Below are 21,039 nucleotides of genomic sequence, written 5' to 3'. Positions count from 1 at the left end.
AATTTGACGCATTTTCTATAAATTATGAGTATTTTTACTGTTTGTCAGGACAAGCGTAATAGCTTCAAATGCAGAGACGGAGACAGCGGGTCGACTGGGAAAGCTACCGTTTGGCCAACATTTCCAGTGTCCTCGATGTAAACATCCGCAAACATCAGCCTGCGAGTAAAGTCTCATCGAAATGAGTCACTTTTCAGTTGCGCAAAAAGAGAAGAGACGCCGAGCAACCCATCCCAAAACACAAACATGGTCAAACAAGTGGTAACAACAATATGTTTTTTCCTTTTTCATTGCATTATAAGTTACTGGGCGTTTATGTCCTCCTGTAGCATCCATTCATCAACAAAAATCACCATACCGGCAATCGCCAGGTATTTTGGCACTAAAGGCCGTTACGAAGAGGTCAACGCGTACTTAATCGACGATATTTTAGCTATAAACAACTCCCTCGTGACGCTGCCTTCCTCGAAATGCGGCGAAATTCATTTGACGGCAATAATCCGGCACGGGACGAGGTACCCGACCATTAAAAACGTTCAGAAGATGCGCGAGTTTCATGATCTCGTCGTGCGAGACGCGACCGATAACTTGGCCTGTTTGTCGGAGATAAAGTCTCGGTGGAAGATGTGGTACACGGATGATATGGACGGGCGACTGGTGGACAAGGGCCGTGAGGATCACAGGCATCTGGCTCAGAGACTCATCAAATGGTTCCCTTCTTTGCTGACCGAGGAAAATGTGCGTCACGGACGCGTGAAACTGATCACCAGCTCCAAGCACAGGTGTGTGAACAGTACCATCGCTTTCAGAGAGGGATTAATGAAAGGACTCGGCATAGAAGGTAATGCACGAGGACCCAGCCCTACAGTTACCGCAAGCACTGAATCATCTGCATGCAGCATTGTTGAATCATTGTTTTCCATGTGCTTCATTTAGCTTTAGTCTATAATCTCCGGTCTGCATACAAGATTTACAATATGGTTAACATTTGAGGGAAAAGGGAGACTTGGACTTTTCAGTTCAATCAAATGCCTGTTTTATTATTACAGTTAAAGCGCCCCTATTAAGGGTTATGAAAGGGTCATATTTTTATTTAAATCTTTGCGGCGTATAATATAATTTTATGAAATCCATAATTGACGCACTTTATAAGTATGTCAGAATATTGCTGTCCTGTTTTAAATGCATGTGTTTCTTTCATTCACTAGCTGAGTTGGAAGTCGCTGTAAACGACGCTTTGATGCGTTACTTTGACCAGTGCGAACGGTTCGTGAAAGAAGTGGAGAGCAACAAGAGCGCCTTGGAGGAAGTGAAACTCTTTAACGAAGGCCCTGAGATGAAAAGAGTAATGGAGAAAATGGCTGACAGGCTGGAGGTCCCTTACTCCAGCATCACCGATGGTCAGTGATGGCGTTATACAATCACGTCCCTGTCACATAAACATAATTCACAGAGACGAAATAAAAGGTGCAAAACATTGCTGCACAGTTAAGAAGTGTGATAATGAGTATCATATGTTTGCTGAAAGGTCTGTTGTGTTATTCAGAATAGGGTATATCTGTCAAATTCAGTTCCCTGTAAATGTTATGCTTTTAACCACAACCACAAAACATTGCACATCACTTCCTTTCTGATTACATGTCAGACTGAAATGTGAGATAAAAATGTTTAGAAAGCTAAAAAAACCTAAAGACAGAAGCACAATTCAACAAACACTGTTTGTCTTTGCAAATATTTCTCTGCAGTGAAATTATTTTGAAATTATGTTAAAAGAACATTCCAAGTCCATAACTGAAATTGGTCGGCAGGGCTGGGTTTCCAAAGTTGAACATTTTACAAATTATTAGCAACCAGCACCGATATAAGTTAGATAAGTCCGAAAAAAATCTGCATGCAAGAATTTTACGTTCCACTATATTTTCTTTTAGAGCTATTGAAATTTTATATACGTTTGTGAGGTTAGAATACAGGTTATAGATTTTGCACTTAATATTTATTAATATATTTATTTTTACTATTTTTAATTAAAAAATAGTGGGGCAGTATCCATACCATTTCGGTTTATTTCACTGGAGTAGATTGAAGCACTCGATTTTCCGGATGAGATAGTGTATGCTGTATCTTTTTCCTCTGGAGACCAGAATTAAGATGGGAACAGTTGGGACTAAGAACCACAAAAGCAAGAACACCGTTCCACGGCTGATGAAGCAGGATTTACTTGCTCAGAGAGTTTAGAGGTCAGGGCTGCTCACTTGATCTGCTGCTGTCAGCAGTTGTAAATCAATGCACAAACAGAGAGAGCCAGATAGTGAGAGATGGAAAGAATTTAGTGGATTGTAGCTGTAGCTTAGTTTGACCGTTAGATGGCAGCGTTGTTGTTTTTTGTCCCCTGTAGCAGAAAGAAAGTGGTAAAATATCAGATTGCCCTGTACACCAACGCATGCTGTTATCAAATATCCAGATTTTACAAAGAAGTGACATACAGAAATGTACAGTATAGTTTGGTCTACTGTTAGCAAATGACACATTGTCTTAATATTTATTTTGCGTCACAGATTCAGTGGAAGCAGGTTTCTTCCTGTGTGCGTATGAGTTTGCTATCCAGAAGCTGAACTCACCCTGGTGCCAGTTGTTTGACGAGGTGGACGCACAGGTACTGGAACAGAGCAGCTGTTTGCCTACATTTTCTCTTTTAGTTTTTTTTTTAGATCAGAAATGAAATTCATAAAACAATTCGTTCAACCCCCACACCGTCTAGTCACTTGCGCACATCATTAAAGCGGTTTCCTCATTCTTTTGAATAAGTTGCAAATGCTATTTTATATTACTGAAATTGATTATGTACGTTTGTCCTACTTAATTAGTCACTAATATCGTGTTGCTTAAATTGCATTATATGGTCCTCTGTGCAATAGTCTTAGCCCAAAGAACATCGAGTCACTGGTTGCAAAATAAGAAGTCATTAACAAGTAACAAAATATTGCGTGCAAAATAGTTGATCTATTTGCTATGAACTGTCAAGCATTATTTTCTAGTCTTTTTCTTAGTCTTTTTGTGAATTTCCCATGAGTTGCACAGGTAAATGTTGACTTTCATGAAGCGGATGCAGCTTAACCAATGATAAACCCGTTCTCTGAAATTCCCCCTACAGCTCCGCATGCAAAAGCAGTGTTTTCTTATTTTGCTTTTCTAATTTTGTATTTTCGCCTTTCATCCATATTTCTTTTTCTTTTCTCTATCACAGTGAAGCTTGTTTGTTTGTTTTTTGTGAATCCTATCCAGTGTAATGTGTAAATTTTGTTCTTTTGAAATGGAAATATGGCATACAAACCGTAAGAAGTGCAGCCAGCCTTCTACATTTCAACTGTCATCCAAACTGTTGCCATAGCTTACATCAGGTAATGCTAACAGAGCGCACCGTCAAACTGACAACATGAACGGTGACACAAGGACTTTTCATAATGATGGCACTGATATGTTTATTGACATAAATACTTATCTTTGAGAGATGATTTTGAGTAAGGTACAGGCGTTTGCAGTTAATCCATTGTGCGATGCTGTTTCTACAAATAGTTTTCAGAAAGGCACATACGTCTTTGCAAATATTAAAGATGATTTGAGAAATGCACTAAAGCTACTGAGAGAAACTGAAAAACAGAGAATTTTTATATATGTGACTCTGAAACCAGTCTTAAGTCTCTGGTCTATTTTTGTAGCAATAGCCAAAAATACATTGTATGGGTCAAAATTACCTATTTCTTTATGCCATAAATAATTAGGGTTAAGTAAGGACCATGTTCCATGTAGATATTTTGTACATTTCCTACCTTAAATATAATAAAACTTAATTTTTAAACTAGTGATATGCATTACTAGTAATATCATTATCACTGACACTCTATTTCTCTATGCGGCAGAATGGTTTTCAATATTGATAAATAATTAAAAAATATATTTTTCTTGTGCAATAAATCATCATTTGTGACCCTGGACCACAAAACCAGTCCATACCATTAGATTTTGTTTGCAAATCAGGATTCATACATAATCTAAAATAAGTTTTCCATTGATATGGTTTGTTAGGATAGGACAATATTTGTCTGAGACAGAAATATTGGAACGTGTGGAATCTAAGGGGGAAAAAATCTAAATGTTGAGAAAATCATCTTTAAAGTTCTTAGCAATGCATATTACTAATTAAAATTTTAAGCTGTCATTTATTTCTGGTAGAATATTTACAAAATATTTTTATGGAACATGATATTTATATATTATCTTAATAATTCTAAAGACTGGAATAATGGCTGCTATCATCACAGGATTAAAATACATTTTCACAACATGTTGCAATTCAAAACGGCTCATTTAAATCGCAGTAATATTTGTAATAATAGTTTGACTGTTTTTACTTTAAAGGTGTTTGAAAAAACTGTACATTTAAAAATATAAAAAAAGAAATGTACCAATCCCTTTAAACATAGTGTTTTAAGATAGAACTTTTATTTTCAGGCCAGTGGAGATTAATTAACAGTGTTAGTCTAAGGACAAACTGTTGGCATGTGATATGTACCTGTAAGTGTTTGAAGGCACTGTGTTGTCTCTTAAGGTAATGGAGTATGCTGGCGATCTGAAGCAGTACTGGAAGCGCAGCTACGGGCATGATATCAACAGCAAGTCAAGCTGCATCCTCTTCCACGATCTTTTTTATCGTCTTGACCAAGTTATAGCCCAGATCAAGTAAGATCACTGTCTGGTGTTTCTTGTCTTTATTGAATGCATATAAAAAAAAAAAAGGTTATAAAATTTCCATTTTATTGCAAATTCATCTACATTTATTTGCCATTGTGCCATTGTTTCTTAAGCGAAAACCTTTTACTTTTTATCACTGTGGGCATGAGGTAAAAAAATACTAGTAAGTGAATGAGATCAGCAGGTACATACAGACTACCTTTTTTTTACTTGGTACAGTCTTAGTTTAGTTGTGAGGGTGTCGAGGGAAAATCCGTTGTACCACGTGTCTTTGTTTAGTCTGTCAACTATGAAAACCAATTCACAGGAGCAAAAGCCAGATAAACTAGAATAAGGGAATTTAATAAAAAGAAAAAAAAGATAAATTGTTAGAGATGTTTTTCAATATTAAAAATAAAAAGTTAAAAAGAATAGAATTAGTTTGGAATGGTAATCATACTAACCCCAGCTTTTTTGTATAACGTCAGACACATGCTTTGGTTATTTGTAATTGTCAGTCAGTCTAATAATTTTATGTCTGTCAAACTCTTTTAGATTTTGAATAATTGCAGACAATGTGGACATTGTGTGATCTAATAATTGTTTGAGATGAGCAGAAAGCGTATGCAAATACAAGTAATAGAACCAGAGAAAGCTGAGACGATAATATTTGCTGTCATTATCTGTCACTGATTTCAGGCATTACTCAAGGCCACTGAAGGGCATTGGCTTTGACTTTGGTTACCTGCCCATTGTTTGATTCGCTCCTGTCTGCTGCTGAACGTTAAACCTTACAGCAAACATTGTTGAAATCCCAAATGCTATGTGCGAACGTAGCCGAGAAGATAGAGTGTTTGTCTAACCCGTAATATCTCTATTTGAGAGCAGTGGAGCATGGATAAAAACGATGTTTCTTGTTAAGTTTATAGCTTAACTAGCGTCGTTTCACAAATACTGCCTCATACCCACTGCCCACTTCACACACAGAGCCGAAGCATGCCACATTACACAGAATACACAGCATCTGAACCGGAACCAGAGCGATATAATTCTCTTGTGTAATAACCACGAATCCGTCTATTCATCATTTCCTTGAGTCTGTTAAACATCCTTTTCTGTGTTTAAATGTCAGACTAGAACTTAAGCAAACTTGGGCGTGGGGGACAAAGTGTGTCATAAAACTAGATGTTTAAGGGTATCCACAAATAAGTATACGTGTCCTTATATTTACATGTATATATGTGGCCAATCATTGGAAGTCAAATGCGTCGTTAGCGCCATTCCCCGCTGTTTAAGAAGAATCGTTTACTTTATAAATGTAATTTTATTCGCATAACTCTGAACGTATTGAATCTATTTGGTTTCCCAGTATGGAAAAGTGCAGCTTGAACATTGCTCTAAATTTCTCCTTTTGTGTTTGACAGTGATGAGATCCCCTCTGGTTTAGAACAGCATAGCGATAAGTAAATAATGGAACGTTTAAATGAAGTAATTCAGATAAAGTGCATTCCTGTAGCCATTTCCAGAAATCCAACCATACTGGTTTTGCATTCATGTTTTTTTTCTTTCCTTTTTCCTTATAATTACACAAACCTTAAGGTAGATAATGGCATCAGGCAAGAAGCAAATAACACAATTGTAATCCATTAGTTAAAACTAAGGAACTAATTTGATATGGACATCCATGTATAACAATTCTTGGCTATTAAATTCGGACAGGGGCTGTCTAGTCATTTTTAGTTGATTTGATAATGGGCGCAGTTATTTTAAGTTATATTTTGACGGATACATTAAAAATGATCTTCAGTTGTTAACAAATTTTTGAACGCTCAGAATGATCTAAATACATCAATTGTGTTTATGCTGTGTTTTTAGGCGGTGAAACGCAAAAAGAGTGTTCTCCAAAACTTAAACTACTTCTGTTTGTGTTTGTGTTGTGTTTTTATAAATGCTTTGTCATGCGCGGTTGCAAGATGCGAGCACAACGGTCAAACACATCTAGCGTATATTTAAATGTTGTCTGTTAAAACGTCCCGAAAATCTTTATATATCTATATATATCTTATATATACTACTCTGTATTGGCATCACCACTTACAAATCTACCTTCTTCTGCCTAATGTTGCCTAACTGGTCAACATATTTGCAGTGAAACTTTTGATTATTTAGCATTCATCAACTTTTAATTGGCTCTGCCAAATGTTTATGAGGTGATAACTTTGCCTGGCCCATACAGAAAATGCTGCAAGGCTCATTTATTATCAGTGTGTTTTATGGATGATTGCACAGCAGGTAGTGTTTATTGCTGGTTCTCTCCTTCATATTATGTTCATTTTATATGACGTGTTAGTGGCGAACTCCCTGTTCACATTCCCTATGTGTTTGTTTAATTGTTCTCAGTATAAAGGTACTGATGTACATGTATGTGTGTTTTTTTTCTTTTCAAAGATCACCTTTGTTCATGTTCAAAGGTTATGGAGCAGTGCACTACAATCAGTGCTTGCAAACAGTAGGAAGGGAGAAGCCCACAATGACATGGATGTACTTAGGCACACTAAATAAATCCAAATAGTGATTTGTAATTCAAGTCTCCTGGGCTTTATAATGAAAACCAAGTGCAATGCGAGATAATTCTGGATTAGGACATGCGATCTTTGAATGATTTTCTTGAATTCTATTGAATAGTTACAGTTAATTTATCTCTATTTTTAAATTGAATATAGTTATCTCGTTCTGTATTATAGTTTGTCTTCTCTCTTTCTCTCAGCTCGGATGGTATTGTATCGGAGGCTGTGACAGTGCAGATCGGCCATGCTGAGACGCTCTTACCCCTTCTCACCCTGCTCGATCTGTTCAAGGATGACGTCCCTCTCAGATCAACTAACTTCGCAACCCAGCACAACAGAATATTTCGAAGTGGGACGATTGTGCCGTACGCTGCCAACCTGTTGGTAGTGCTGTACCAATGCCCAGAGGGCATTAGGATGGGTGTGCGACTCAATGAGAGATCTTTAACCTTGCCTGGACTCACCGACCCTGTCCCAATGTATGAGGATGTGAAGAAACGCTACCGTGATCTACTACATGGTTGTGACCAAGACACTGTTTGTAAAATTAACAGTTCATGAATATAAAAAGCACAAGACATTTTTTTTACGTTATACAACATTGTTGAACGGTAAATGAAAGAAAAAAGTTTTTATATATTGATATATAAATATGTTCAAATGAAACCCCTCAGTATTCATCTCTGACCAACCATCCAATCAGATAACCCCATTTGACGTTGCACATTCAACATATTTAAAGTGTTCTTTCAAAAAGGTCTTTAGTTTTATTTCACAAAAAAAATGTTGCTGTATTTCTCAGCAGTGAATCATGTTGTTTACTTGACTGAATTGTATGTTGCTGGTCTTGGTAGAGAGGCCTCTGTTGCTTGCTTTTACAGTATTTCTGTTGATTATAATGTTTATTATATATATTCAGACCAAAAATTATTTTAGATACCCCATATACATGTACACATATGTGTGTGTGCGTGTATAATATAAAAAATGTATAAAATTGTATTTGTAGACCACACAGACATACATATATAAATATTTTCAGAAGATTAACTGAGCACATTGAATGTCTGTGAAATTCTATTCATTCAAAAAGAGTGTACAAAAATATAGGCTGCCTTATACATCTTACTTTAAACATCATTTGTCTTAGCATTATTTGGAGATTAATAAAATCAAGTCATGCTTTATGTTCAACTATCAAATATTTAGATTAGTATTACTCAATTACTTCAATATTTTATCCGTTAATCAGGAAGGACTGGAAGGTGTGAGAACCTTGAAATGATTTCATATGTTGTATGTATGATCTGTCAGTTTGTTACTTTACCTAAGTACAATAAACTGGATCTTGGGAGCAAACTCGTGTCCTACTTGAAAGTTTCTTATGATGATAGATGGGCTACCGTTGATAAAGTCATTAAATGGTTTGCACGCTGCCCAAAAATCATTTTAATTTTACACATGGACGCAGAACAAGGGGTTCTTTTTCTCGTACACCCTTCTCCCCGCCCCCTCCGTGCCGTAGCTCGTGATCCCTCCTCCTCAGTGCCTTACAGTCTTATACCGGTACACTGCTCTCCATTCAGCCGTATGCAGATTGTGGGTCCCGGGAGGTGGGACGAGGGCAGGGCCGCTGGAATGCGACGTGTCTCGCTACACTCTTAAAAACACTTCTCTTTCCGCATCTCCACAAACCACCTTCAAGAAGTTCACCTGCGACTCTAGCCCGCCCCGCCTCCGAGCGAAGATCCAAACCCGAGCCGCACTTTACCGGAGCGAGATGCCTGGAAACGCAACACGAATACCGGTGAGATCAGACTGAAAGGCGCTAGCAAAACTTCTCTGTAGTGGATCGTTTATTTTGTGAGGGCTGCGCGTTCCTCTTTGGCGTTCTTCGGGCATTCGGTGTGTTTTGCTGTGGTTGAGATGCATGGATACGGGTTTCTTCGAACAACTTTTTTTTTTTCTTCCATGGGTTATGTAACTGCCTGCGATCATTTGAGGAGATACTGGGCGAGCTCTGCTGCAAATCAATGTTAAGGCTAGGCATACTCGCTTAAATACTAAAACAACTAGTTGAATATAGATAACAGTGAAATGCACAGAGTTAAAATTGAAAGGATTATGAATAGGTACTAAACAAAAAAGACTATTTTAACTAAAGTTCTACCATCCTACTGAATCTGAGATACTCTTTATTGAACACATTTCATCTCTCTATCTATATTTATTCAGACACATACATACATGCATACATTAAGTATGGCAACCAGCAAGAACTATAGTATCATAAGAATAATTTATTGTATTATTTAGAAATACAGTACAGTTACATCTACAAAATATAAAAGACTTCATGCTTTGTTTTAAGGGTAATGTCAGCTAGTCCAAATCATAGATCAGAGTTCAGTTAGTAAGGCACACTGCAATTGAGAGAAAGTATGACACCTGGTTGTCTGAGTGTTTTCATGCATGCAAGTGATATACTTTTATATGGTGTCTATAAACACTCGGATAAATGTTTAACGTTATATTCAATTTTATATAAGAAATCATTTTCAAAGATAAGAATAAAACCCCAGGGACGGGGATTTTCCAAATGCATTTTAAATGATTAATAATTTAAAATACAATTTCAAAACGGTAATACTTAATTTCGATAGTCCACTTTACACATTCTACCGAAAATATAAATAAATAACTTTGCAGCCACGTCAACTAGCAGTTGTTAGAGTATTAATAGACTGTCTGCTTAATATCTTGTAACACTTTATTTTGATGCGTCCACAACATGCTGACCAACTCAAGTATGTCAACTTATTCTACCAACCCTAAACTTACCCGTTGTGCTCAGAGACCTAGCAGACACAGTTACAAACTAATGAGAATGAATGTAGGTGACACGGTTACTCGTAGTTAGTAGAATGCCTAAAGTGGACTATCAAAATAAAGTGTAACGTTCTTCAAGGGATAGCTAAATAATAATAACACTGTCCCGAAGCAATAGTGGTAAAAGCAGCAGGAATCAAGCTTCTAAAATGGCTGCCTTCTCTATAACTTATTACTCAAAAGGACAAAGAAGCCCCTCCGCATTGATTTTCATTATAGATGGAAAAAAATCCACAAGCTCATAAGACAAACCTACAAAGACGTTATAGCATTTCTCTACAAGATCTGTTGTCTTAGAAACACAGAAATATGACACCTGCAGGCAAGCTGTTAGACCCTGTACAGAGGTCGGAGTTTATTTAGCTGATTTAATGGCAGTCATTCATATATTCAGGCTGTTATCTTTGACTCTTATGGTTTTCATTCATAAAAGGCTATACTGGCACTATATGCCTGGTTTAACGGAGAAAAAGAAAAGGAAAAAGAGAGGTGGTCTGTCATTGGGATTCACTGGAAGTCAGTAGGCTGTGTAATGAATGAATCTATTTGTTTTTCAAACAGCTCAAATAAATTCAAGAGGGAACATGAAGAAAAAAGCTGTGCCTGTGAGTGTCTAGATAAATTGCGTAGTTGACTTTTGATTTATACTTATTTTATCTGACATTTAATAGTCAGCAGGAATATCATATCTGACCCTTTGTGAGGGTGTGTATCCTGTTCAAAGTTGAAGCATTCCTAGTTAATGAACATAATGGTCTGTTTAGAAAGCAGCATTGGTTTTCCTGCTGCTCGTCCCCCACAAACCCAGTATTTTTCCACCTTGGTTCTCAGTGAAGAGCTCTGCAGGGAACTGAGGCTGAGGCAATACAGTGTATGTGTGTGTGTGTGTTGTGTGTGTGTGTGTGTGAGAGAGAGAGAGAGATGTGAATAAGCCACATCATTACGGCTGCACACTGACCACATTGTATTATGACACCCAATCTGTAACACACACTGATATATTAAGTACTTATTCTTTCACAGACTCAATCCTTTCTAAATTACATAGAGTGTCAGTTGATTCCTAAAAGCTATACATTTTCCTAATTATTACAATTAAAATAGCTACAGTATTTTCTATTTTAGGCTGAATTTTCAGAGGCCATAACTGTAGTCCTAAGTGTCACATTAACCTTCAGAAATCATTCAAGTGCTGATTTGAATATGTTCAAGAAACATTTATTATTATCAATATCAAAATGTTTTGTGGAAACCCTGATTCATTTTAGCTTTTATTATAAATAAACTTACTAAACTCACTAAAATAAATGTACTGTCACATTTGATTGATTTAATGCATTCGGATAAACATTTTCTGTACACACACACACAAGTACACACACACACACACACACACACACACATATATATATATATATATATATATATATATATATATATATATATATATATATATGTGTGTGTGTGTGTGTGTATATATATATATATATATATATATATATATATATATATATATATATATATATATATATATATATATATATATACATATATATATACATATATATATATATATATATACATACATACATACACACACATATATATATATATATATATATATATATATATATATATATATATATATATATATACATACATACACACACACATAAATATATGTAAATGGAAGTGTGCACAAGTGTCTACCAAATGCATAAATATAGCTTAAAAATGTAAATGGATTGTCAAAGCTCATTGTGTATTCCTGCACTCAGATATATAAAATTGTAATACTCTCCTAATAGTTCTAACGTTGCTCTAAACATTGGTATGTATGTTTGTTTGTAGGCTCTGAACAAGTCCACTAATGTGGTTTACCAGGCCCATCATGTCAGCCGCAGCAAGAGAGGGCAGGTCGTGGGAACCAGAGGAGGTTTCAGAGGATGTACAGTCTGGCTCACAGGTAATGCATAAACACACGCACAAATAACAGTTAAATACATAATGCAAAAACAGCAGTGTCACAATGTAGCAAGCTAAGCAGACTGAAAGGGGGGAAATAATTTTACGAACCTGCGACACCTGTAGAGCAAGTTGGGCTTAACATGAAACCCCAGGGGCTGACTATGAGGATTTCAATGCACAATATTTTTCAGTACTGTTTTTTGTCTTCTGTACCTCCATTCCCCCTTTGTTTAGCTCAGATTTTATTTCATGAACACAAACCAGTAACAACATGCGCACATAGTATGTTCTCTTTACTTGTATCCTTGCTGAATAAAAGTACTAATTTCCTGCTAGATAAATAAATTAAAATAATAAAATAAAATAACCCCTAACTTTTAAATGGAAGTATAGATTATACAAAGTCAAATCAAATTATATATATAAGTGTAAATAATTACTATTCTTGTGTGTGTACACAGGTCTGTCAGGGGCTGGTAAGACAACAGTGGGATTCGCTTTGGAGGAGTATCTGGTCTCTCACGCCATTCCCTGCTACTCTTTGGACGGTGATAACATCCGTCACGGCCTTAATAAGAACCTGAGCTTTACTTCTGAGGATCGAGAGGAGAATATTCGGCGTATTGCTGAAGTGGCCAAACTGTTTGCAGATGCTGGGCTTGTTTGCATTACAAGTTTCATCTCGCCGTTTACCAAAGTGAGCTTTCTAACCGACGACTGTGATTCGTTTATCACCAACACTGTGAAATCGGTTAAATTACTTTTTAAATCAAAGAATGATATGAAAATCACAACACTATAAGATCACAACATTATCAGTTTTAAAAGCACTGTAATAAACCACCTCAGTTTTTTAATTTCGGCACTTATTCAAAGTGAATAATAATAATCTCCTTCAACTATTTGTAATAAAAATAAGTTCTAAAATGCATAATGCCCACCGTCTTCCCTTTGCAGGACCGTGCGGAGGCTCGGGAGATCCACGAGAAAGCAGGTTTACCATTTTTTGAGGTCTTTGTGAACGCTCCTCTGGATGTGTGCGAGAGCAGAGACGTTAAAGGACTCTACAAAAAAGCAAGAGCCGGACAGATTAAAGGTGATATAAAAACATAGAAACTGTGCATTTCTCAAAAGTATGTCAAAAAATGTACAAAACACATTTTTTCAAAACCAAACCATTTATTTGCGTTCCTTCCTTTCTCACTCAGGCTTCACCGGTATAGATTCGGATTATGAGTGTCCAGAGGCTCCTGAGTTGATTCTGAAGACCGGAGAGCTCACAGTGAACGAATGCATTCAGCAGCTAGTGAACCTTTTGAAGGAGCAGGTTAGTCAGGAGCTCAACACAGGCTGATGAGGAAGCTTGTGTCATTTGTTTTATTTTAATATCGTTTTCTATTTCCTTTTTTCTTAGTTGCTTTAATATTACTTTTAGTTCAGTTTTTATTGTGTAAAGACATTTTTATTTTGTTTTTATGTAGTTTATTTTCATTATTTTCATGTTGTACACCATAAAATTGCGTATAACTCATTCCAAGCCGTCTGAAGGAACACAATCTTATGGAGTTCTGACATTTACGAACACTTAAAAAAAAAAAAAATTCAAATGCGTTCATTTTATTCAAGAATTTAATATATACTATCATTGAACAAACCTGACAACAATGCAATTACAGCAAAAAAAAAAAAAAAAAAGCCATTTACTTCTTTTTTTTTTCATTCAACCCTTTGATGATTTCTCTTTCTCAGAGCATTGTTCCCAGTGGAGTTATAGAGGAGATTAATGAACTCTTTGTGCCTGAGAACAGACTGGAGCTGGCACAGACAGACGCCAGCACCCTGCCCTCTATCAGCATCACCAAGGTAACCAGCAGCATTACTCCTCAAGGCCAGGGACCACTCAGGTTCACACGTTCATAAATATGAGTGAATTATTGACAGGATGACAAGCAGCTGCTTCAGCAGCCCGTGAACAGTGTGCTGTTCACTAATTCCCAATGCAAATTTATTCCAGAAACCACAACAATAACAATTTGAATGCTGTTTCTTAAACTTATTCTCCTCTGTTTTTTCATGATGTTGTATGATCCCACAGACAATCAGTCAGAACAGACATTTGGACGAATGTGATATTAGCTTACTGTTCCATTTGTAAACACAGCTTTCTGTGTTTTTGTGTAGCTGGACTTACAGTGGGTGCAGGTGTTGGCCGAAGGATGGGCTAGTCCTCTGAATGGTTTCATGAGGGAGAGAGAATATCTACAAGTCATTCATTTCAACACCCTACTTGATGGTAACATACAAGCACACTCTTGCTGTACCAGACACCTCCCTACTCTTTTTTTTTTTGCTGTTGTTCTGCAGGGCACAAAGCAATCGGACTTCATCGGGTATATCATCTCACCATCATGCTGGCGATGGTGCCTATAGCAGAAGCAGAAGGCTGATTTAAGCTCAGCACTGTTATTTAGAAGATGTTTCATGCATAAAATAACAGTTGCCAGAGCTGAAGCTGCTTTCGGGAGACAGGGTGATGCAATGATCTGGCTTCCTGTGAAACCCAAACGCTTTGTTTGGTTTAATTGGGTTGGTCAGTGAGCATCGATCAGGGGAGGAGACTGTGTTTCGTTTTAATAGTAGCTGAAGCTGCATACAAGCAAATAACATTCACTGTGTATTGATATACATTGTTAGTGGCATTTAATAGAGCAGGCAACTAGAGATGCATGTTGAATTAAGATGTAATGTGTTAAAGTGTATGTAGGGAGCTTTATCTACAATAAAAAAAAGGATTGCATTGTCAGTGACTTTAGTCATATCTTTAAAACTATTTGTAATACATGCTGGATGTTCTATTTCTAAATACAGGTGGTACCATCAACTTCTCAATACCCATTGTCCTTCCTGTTGCAACGGAGGTTAAAGACCGTCTACAAGGCAGTGTGGCTGTGGCTTTGGAGTACCAGGGAAAACGTGTCGCAGTCTTACACAACCCAGAGTTCTTTGAACATCGTAAGGAAGAACGATGTGCACACCAGTGGGGAACAACCTGTCCCAAACATCCTTATATAAAGGTATTAATAATTATATAATATACATAATGTATAACAAATCAGCAAAGTATTGTAACACAAAAATTACACACTTTAATTGTTAACTGTGAACAGATGGTTTTGGAAAGCGGTGATTGGCTGGTAGGAGGTGAGCTAGAGGTATTGGAGCGAATCAGATGGAACGATGGGCTGGATCAGTACCGTCTCACCCCACGGGAGCTAAAGGAGAGATTTAAAGAGATGAAAGCAGGTAATAATAAATATATGTAATAGGTAATAATAAATGAGTTAAAGAGGACGATTAAGAGTTAACAAGTAACTGCATTTACAGAGTAATCTTCTGGAGATACTTTAAAGGATTAGAGCAAATTCCTGATAATTTACTAACCCACATGTCATCCAAGATGTTCATGTCTTTTTTTCTTCGTTTGAAAAGAAATGATGGTTGAGGATTTTTTTCCATATAGTGGGGAGCCAATGGGTTGACGGTGCAGCTTCAAAGGGCTCTCACAGCAAAGGAATAAGGGTTTTATTTAGTGCAACGATCAGCCAGTTTCAACCACAAATGCTCCTCTTGAACTAGCTTGAATTCATGCATTGCATAATGGCATTGGAAGGTCACGCGTGATGTAGGTGGAAGTACTGACCCAGTGTTTACACAGTGAAAGTGCAAAGAAAGATCATTTAGAGCCCTTTAAAGCTGCACTGAAACTGCAATTTGGATCTTCACCCCGTTGGTTGCTATTGAAGGCTACTATTTGGAGAAAAATCCTGGAATGTTTTGCTAAAAAATTTCTTTACGACTTAACAAAGAAAGACATGAATATCTTGGACATGACATGACATAGGGGTGAATAAATTAGAATTTTTATATTTTGGAAGTGAACTAATCCTTTAATCTAAATTAAGCTTCTCAGTACCAGTGCATCTCCAATGAAAACCACTTTTATTCTGAATCTAGGAAGTGGTTTTGTAAAATCATGTTGCCAAGCAGGTTCTTGGCAGGAAGATATTGCATCAGGAGTTCTGTGTGTAGATAAAGAATCCAAAGCACTCATGTATGTTAAAAATGTAATAATATAATTGGGCTTTAAAACCCACATTAAAAGCACGTTATAGGGTGTGGCTAAAATAAGTCTCATATCAAGTATTTATTGGCTGGTGTTAATTTGAAAAAGTGAAATAAGAAATTGAGGTTGTCAATTTGATACACCATATAAGTGTTCTTTATTTCTGCTTTTGAAGCTTCTTAGCGCCCTCTTGAGAAGCTAATGAAATTATGGACTTCACCATGGTTATGAAACAACTAATAAAGCACTGCAATTGACCATTCCACTGTTTTCCCAGATGCAGTGTTTGCTTTTCAACTGAGGAACCCAGTGCATAATGGCCATGCCCTGCTTATGACCGACACACGCCGTCGACTGGAGGAACGTGGGTATCGAAGGCCAGTGCTACTTTTGCATCCTTTGGGTGGCTGGACCAAAGATGATGATGTGCCTCTGGACTGGAGGATGAAACAGCATGCGGCTGTGCTAGAGGATGGCATTCTAGACCCACGATCCACCATTGTGGCCATTTTTCCTTCCCCTATGATGTACGCTGGGCCTACAGAGGTATGTAGATGGTTGTCTTTCATAAACACATATGAATATCAAATGCTAAATTATATATATATATAAAAAAACAATCATGTGAAACAAATCCTGGAGTATTGACTGCTGAAAATATTTTTTTTATATAGATTTAAATAGAAAACATTTAATTTAAGTTGCAGTAATATCACAATGTTACTGTTTTTACTGTATTGTGATCAAAATAAAGGCTGCCTAAATGCACATTAGTGACATTACTTCAATTTAAGTGTAGGCTATTGTAAAAAAAAAAAAAAGTAATAATTCCTTAAAACCTTTATCTAATATTATAGGCCCATAGTCTAAGGCTTCATCCAAAATCACATACTCTTTGAGTTGATACTTCTTCCGAATAATTAATACTTTGCATCCATAAAAAACTGTATGTTCTATATTATTAAGAATGTGTGTAGTATGTTATTATGCTATGCTAAAATGTTATTGGATTTCCTGGAACTTCTCTCATTTCACCCATAACATATAAATGGCACCCTTACAATTGGCGAACCTTGTTCCTGTGTCTGTCAGGTCCAGTGGCACTGTCGTGCAAGGATGGTAGCAGGTTCTAATTTCTACATTGTGGGTCGTGATCCTGCTGGGATGCCCCATCCAGAGTCAGGACAGGACCTGTATGATCCATCTCATGGAAGTAAAGTTCTGTCCATGGCCCCTGGACTGACCTCTGTGGAAATCATCCCCTTCAGAGTGGCTGCATACAATAAGACCAAGAAAGCCATGGACTTCTATGACAAAGACAGGTGAGACTGAAGTGCAGAGCGTATTTCACAAATACTTGACATGAAGTGCTGAATGAGCATTTCTTAAGACTATTTAAAATATAATTTAGTCTATTATTCTAATTTGCTGATTCAGGAGAATTCCAAAAGCGGTAACGTAAATGTAAAACTTTATTTGCATGCTAAATTGGTTGCTTGGTTATTCTGATGCATGACAGGCAGGCTGCTTTTATCTCTCTTTTTTTCAAACAATGTAGACATGCTGATTTTGAGTTCATCTCCGGGACCAAGATGCGCAAGCTGGCCCGCAGTGGAGAGAACCCTCCTGACGGCTTCATGGCCCCTAAAGCCTGGAAGGTCCTCACAGAGTATTACTCTTCTCTACAAAAAGACCAGTGATGACGCACACGTGAAGACGCTTCAACACAGAAAACCTCAGATCACGGTGCATGTGGTCCAGACGGAGAATGACTCAGTGAACTACTTCAAGGCATTGAAAAATGAAGGAGCATGCTTATAGTGAGCTGGTAGTAACGTGGTCAAGATTTTCTGTGAGGAATTATTTTACTATAGCATTGTTTTTAAATTGAATTAAGAACATGCTTTTTCAACTGTGAAAATTAAACCGATGTGCCTTGGTGATAAGATGGCGATCCCAAAGAGATTACGAGATCTTAAATTGTATTTAGGAATGCGTTTTGTATGCTTTAGAAGGCATTCAAAAGAAAAAGTGTATCAATTGCAATTGTAATCTAAGTTTAGGGTTGATAAGAATTACTTTGCCTTTTAAAGTAACTGTTTTAATATATTTTAAAAAAGATTCTTGCTATTTTGGCAAAGCTGAATGTTAGCAGCCACTACTCCGGTCATCAACGTCACGTGATCCTGTTGTAATCTTTTTAATATGCTGATTTGGTGCTCAAGAAACATTTTTTTATCGTCAATGCTAAAAATAGTGCTGCTGAAATTTTTTTGTGGAAACTGTGATACTTCGTACAGGATTCTTTACGAAATTTTCTGTCGGTTTTGATTAACACTGCTTAATCTACATATTATTTTTTCAAAAATGACTTACTCCAAACTTTTTGTTGATGCGTAAATCAAGGTAGTGTTCATCCAGCTGTAAATGCAGTCAGAATAGTTTTGTGTGCATTTGACGAGAAATGAGTTGTTATCTGCGGACCATATCGGGGACAAGCATACTAGGGAAAATATTTCATCAAAACAATAATCATTAAAACTGTTTTATAAAAGGTTTAACAGCGAATGCAATAAAATGTCATATGAATATCTGTAATAAAATCTTTTTACTGCGATTACATAATTGTGACCATGTGGCTGCTTTTAGACTTATACAGTGTGTGACTATATGATTTCTGTTCTCTCTAAAAAAAAAGGAGATGCACAGAAAATACTGACCCTCTACTGCCATCTGGTGGTCGGTCACCAGTGTGCAGAAACCACACAGCACCATGGGAAAATAGCTGACTATGCAAATATACCTTCAGCTAACGGTTACAGTGCATAAGCAAACTGTTTTGTGGAACTTTTCATTCCCGTATGATGCAAAAAGCCGTTCGTAATCGGTTTATATGAGGTCGTGGCCCATACGCAGGCATAATACGCCCTAGAACATAGTCCCTAAATCTGTTACGGGTGAATAACTCCTAAGATGATGGATGGATGGATTTAGAGAGAAGGGGTTGGGACTGTTCTCCACTAGACCCTAGGCATTCCCAAATGGATTTAGGGGATTCCCAATTAGACTTAGTGCGGATGAGAGCATTAGATCCAGTATGTTCTAGGTAACTCTATTTAAATCTGCTAACTGCAGTTGCAGCGCTGTGCAATTTTGAAAAGGTTACAGTGAGTATGTACAGGATGTGTGGCATGGATTTTGCCTGGGAACAAGCATCTATAAAATAATCCGCTGGAGGCACGGAGACCTACTTTGGGTTAAGAACAGGACATACTTACCCATTTCCCTAAATCTTTCCTTGTGTTAATACAGTATTTCCCAACCCTTGTCCCCCCAACATATTTTGGATGGCTTCTTTCACTACTTTAAGTTATAAAGTACTAAGAAGTTGAATCGGGTGAGACGGTGTAGATGGATATTCTTAAAAAAAAGAGTTTTTTTTAGCATCTTACTGAATGCTGAAGGAGTTTAAATTAAGAAATTGTATTATTTCTTTTATGTTGAATCTATATTTTCCAGTTAGTAATTTAAATGTTTCAATTTAAAAGTTCAGTTCAATGCCATGGCAACATTTTACATTTTCAAGTTTTTTATTTGTATTTATATATTATTTTATTTCAGTTTTATTTCAGTTTATCAAAATCATTTTAACAATTTAGCTTTTTGGAATGCACTATACATAACATTAACTCTACTACATACAGCCAAAAAAACTTTAATGTTAACTGTCATAATACCTTTTTGATTCCTTTATGCTTCAAGGTGCTCAGATTTTGCTTAGATTTTTCCTTATATATGTGAAAGAAGAATAAGTGAATAGGTGCCTTTATTGAATAAACAGCAAAGAATACTGTAGTGTAGTGTACAACAGGTGGCGCAAGGTCAATTATTACAGTGTCAATGCTTTAACCAGCTCCTATGGCTTTGCATGTGCCGTCAGATTTTTTTTTCAATTGTAAACTATAAATATACTCCTACATATTGGAAGTCTATTATTAACATAGGCCAACACACATCTAAAACAACAGTGCTTTAATCCTACATTTGCAAACGTTTAGGTAGCCTATAGTATAAATGAAAAAAAAGTATTAATAATTTTAAAATATTGTTCAAATATTGTATATATATATATATATATATATATATATATATATATATATATATATTCTAAATAAATTAATATTTAATTTAAATATTTTTACAGAGATATATAAAAGGAAAGGAACACATTAAACATTTTGAGAAATATGAACATAGCTTATCAGACTTTTGAACTTTCTGTATGCTGGTTCACGCTCACAAATTTAAAATTAAAGTACTGTTGTTTTAAATATGTGTTTGCCTATAATAACATTTCTTAAGATGTTTTATGTAGTAGTTTTTTGTTGTAAGTAGGCCTACTAACTTTAATACGCACAAAAAAAAATCACTCTATGCATCTTTTTAAATCTTTAAAATTGTTTTTAACAAACTAGAAACATATTATATTTGTTTATTATTATATTGACATTAAAACATTACTAAACAATATAAAAAATAACCAGATAATGATTCATTAACTGGTCAATAATCCTGTGGCTTTTAATCAAGGAGGTTGAGGGGTTCTCAGCAAACTTCCAAGAGGACTTAAAATCACTTCAGATAACACATTACTTTTTTTTTTCAAGTGTGATTACTAGACCCAGAAAGACATCTAAAAAGGTATGTGCATGGATATTATAATTATTATTTTTTTTAAATAATGAATACATTTACACTATATTT

At 36.2% G+C, this 21,039-nt stretch overlaps 2 protein-coding genes across 2 annotated transcripts; both read left to right on the top strand.

Annotated features, from left to right (window-relative positions):
* The first annotated feature begins 22 nt into the window (after positions 1-22).
* On the top strand, positions 23-8,654 carry minpp1a (multiple inositol-polyphosphate phosphatase 1a). Its single transcript, XM_043262182.1, has 5 exons — positions 23-841; positions 1,209-1,400; positions 2,556-2,653; positions 4,607-4,737; positions 7,496-8,654. The coding sequence occupies exons 1-5, from the start codon at positions 247-249 to the stop codon at positions 7,854-7,856; spliced, it is 1,377 nt and encodes a 458-aa protein (XP_043118117.1). The 5' UTR covers positions 23-246; the 3' UTR covers positions 7,857-8,654.
* Positions 8,655-8,827: 173 nt separating this feature from the next.
* papss2a (3'-phosphoadenosine 5'-phosphosulfate synthase 2a) lies at positions 8,828-18,895 on the top strand. Its single transcript, XM_043263170.1, has 12 exons — positions 8,828-9,102; positions 12,036-12,150; positions 12,614-12,849; positions 13,110-13,248; positions 13,361-13,479; positions 13,902-14,015; positions 14,334-14,445; positions 15,021-15,226; positions 15,320-15,455; positions 16,553-16,821; positions 17,368-17,597; positions 17,834-18,895. The coding sequence occupies exons 1-12, from the start codon at positions 9,076-9,078 to the stop codon at positions 17,973-17,975; spliced, it is 1,845 nt and encodes a 614-aa protein (XP_043119105.1). The 5' UTR covers positions 8,828-9,075; the 3' UTR covers positions 17,976-18,895.
* The last annotated feature ends 2,144 nt before the right edge of the window (positions 18,896-21,039 follow it).

This window comes from Puntigrus tetrazona, chromosome 17, assembly GCF_018831695.1.
Source record: "Puntigrus tetrazona isolate hp1 chromosome 17, ASM1883169v1, whole genome shotgun sequence".
Lineage (NCBI taxonomy): Eukaryota > Metazoa > Chordata > Actinopteri > Cypriniformes > Cyprinidae > Puntigrus > Puntigrus tetrazona.
The sequence above is the reverse complement of the archived record's forward strand: the minus strand, read 5'-3'. Positions and strand labels throughout refer to the sequence as shown.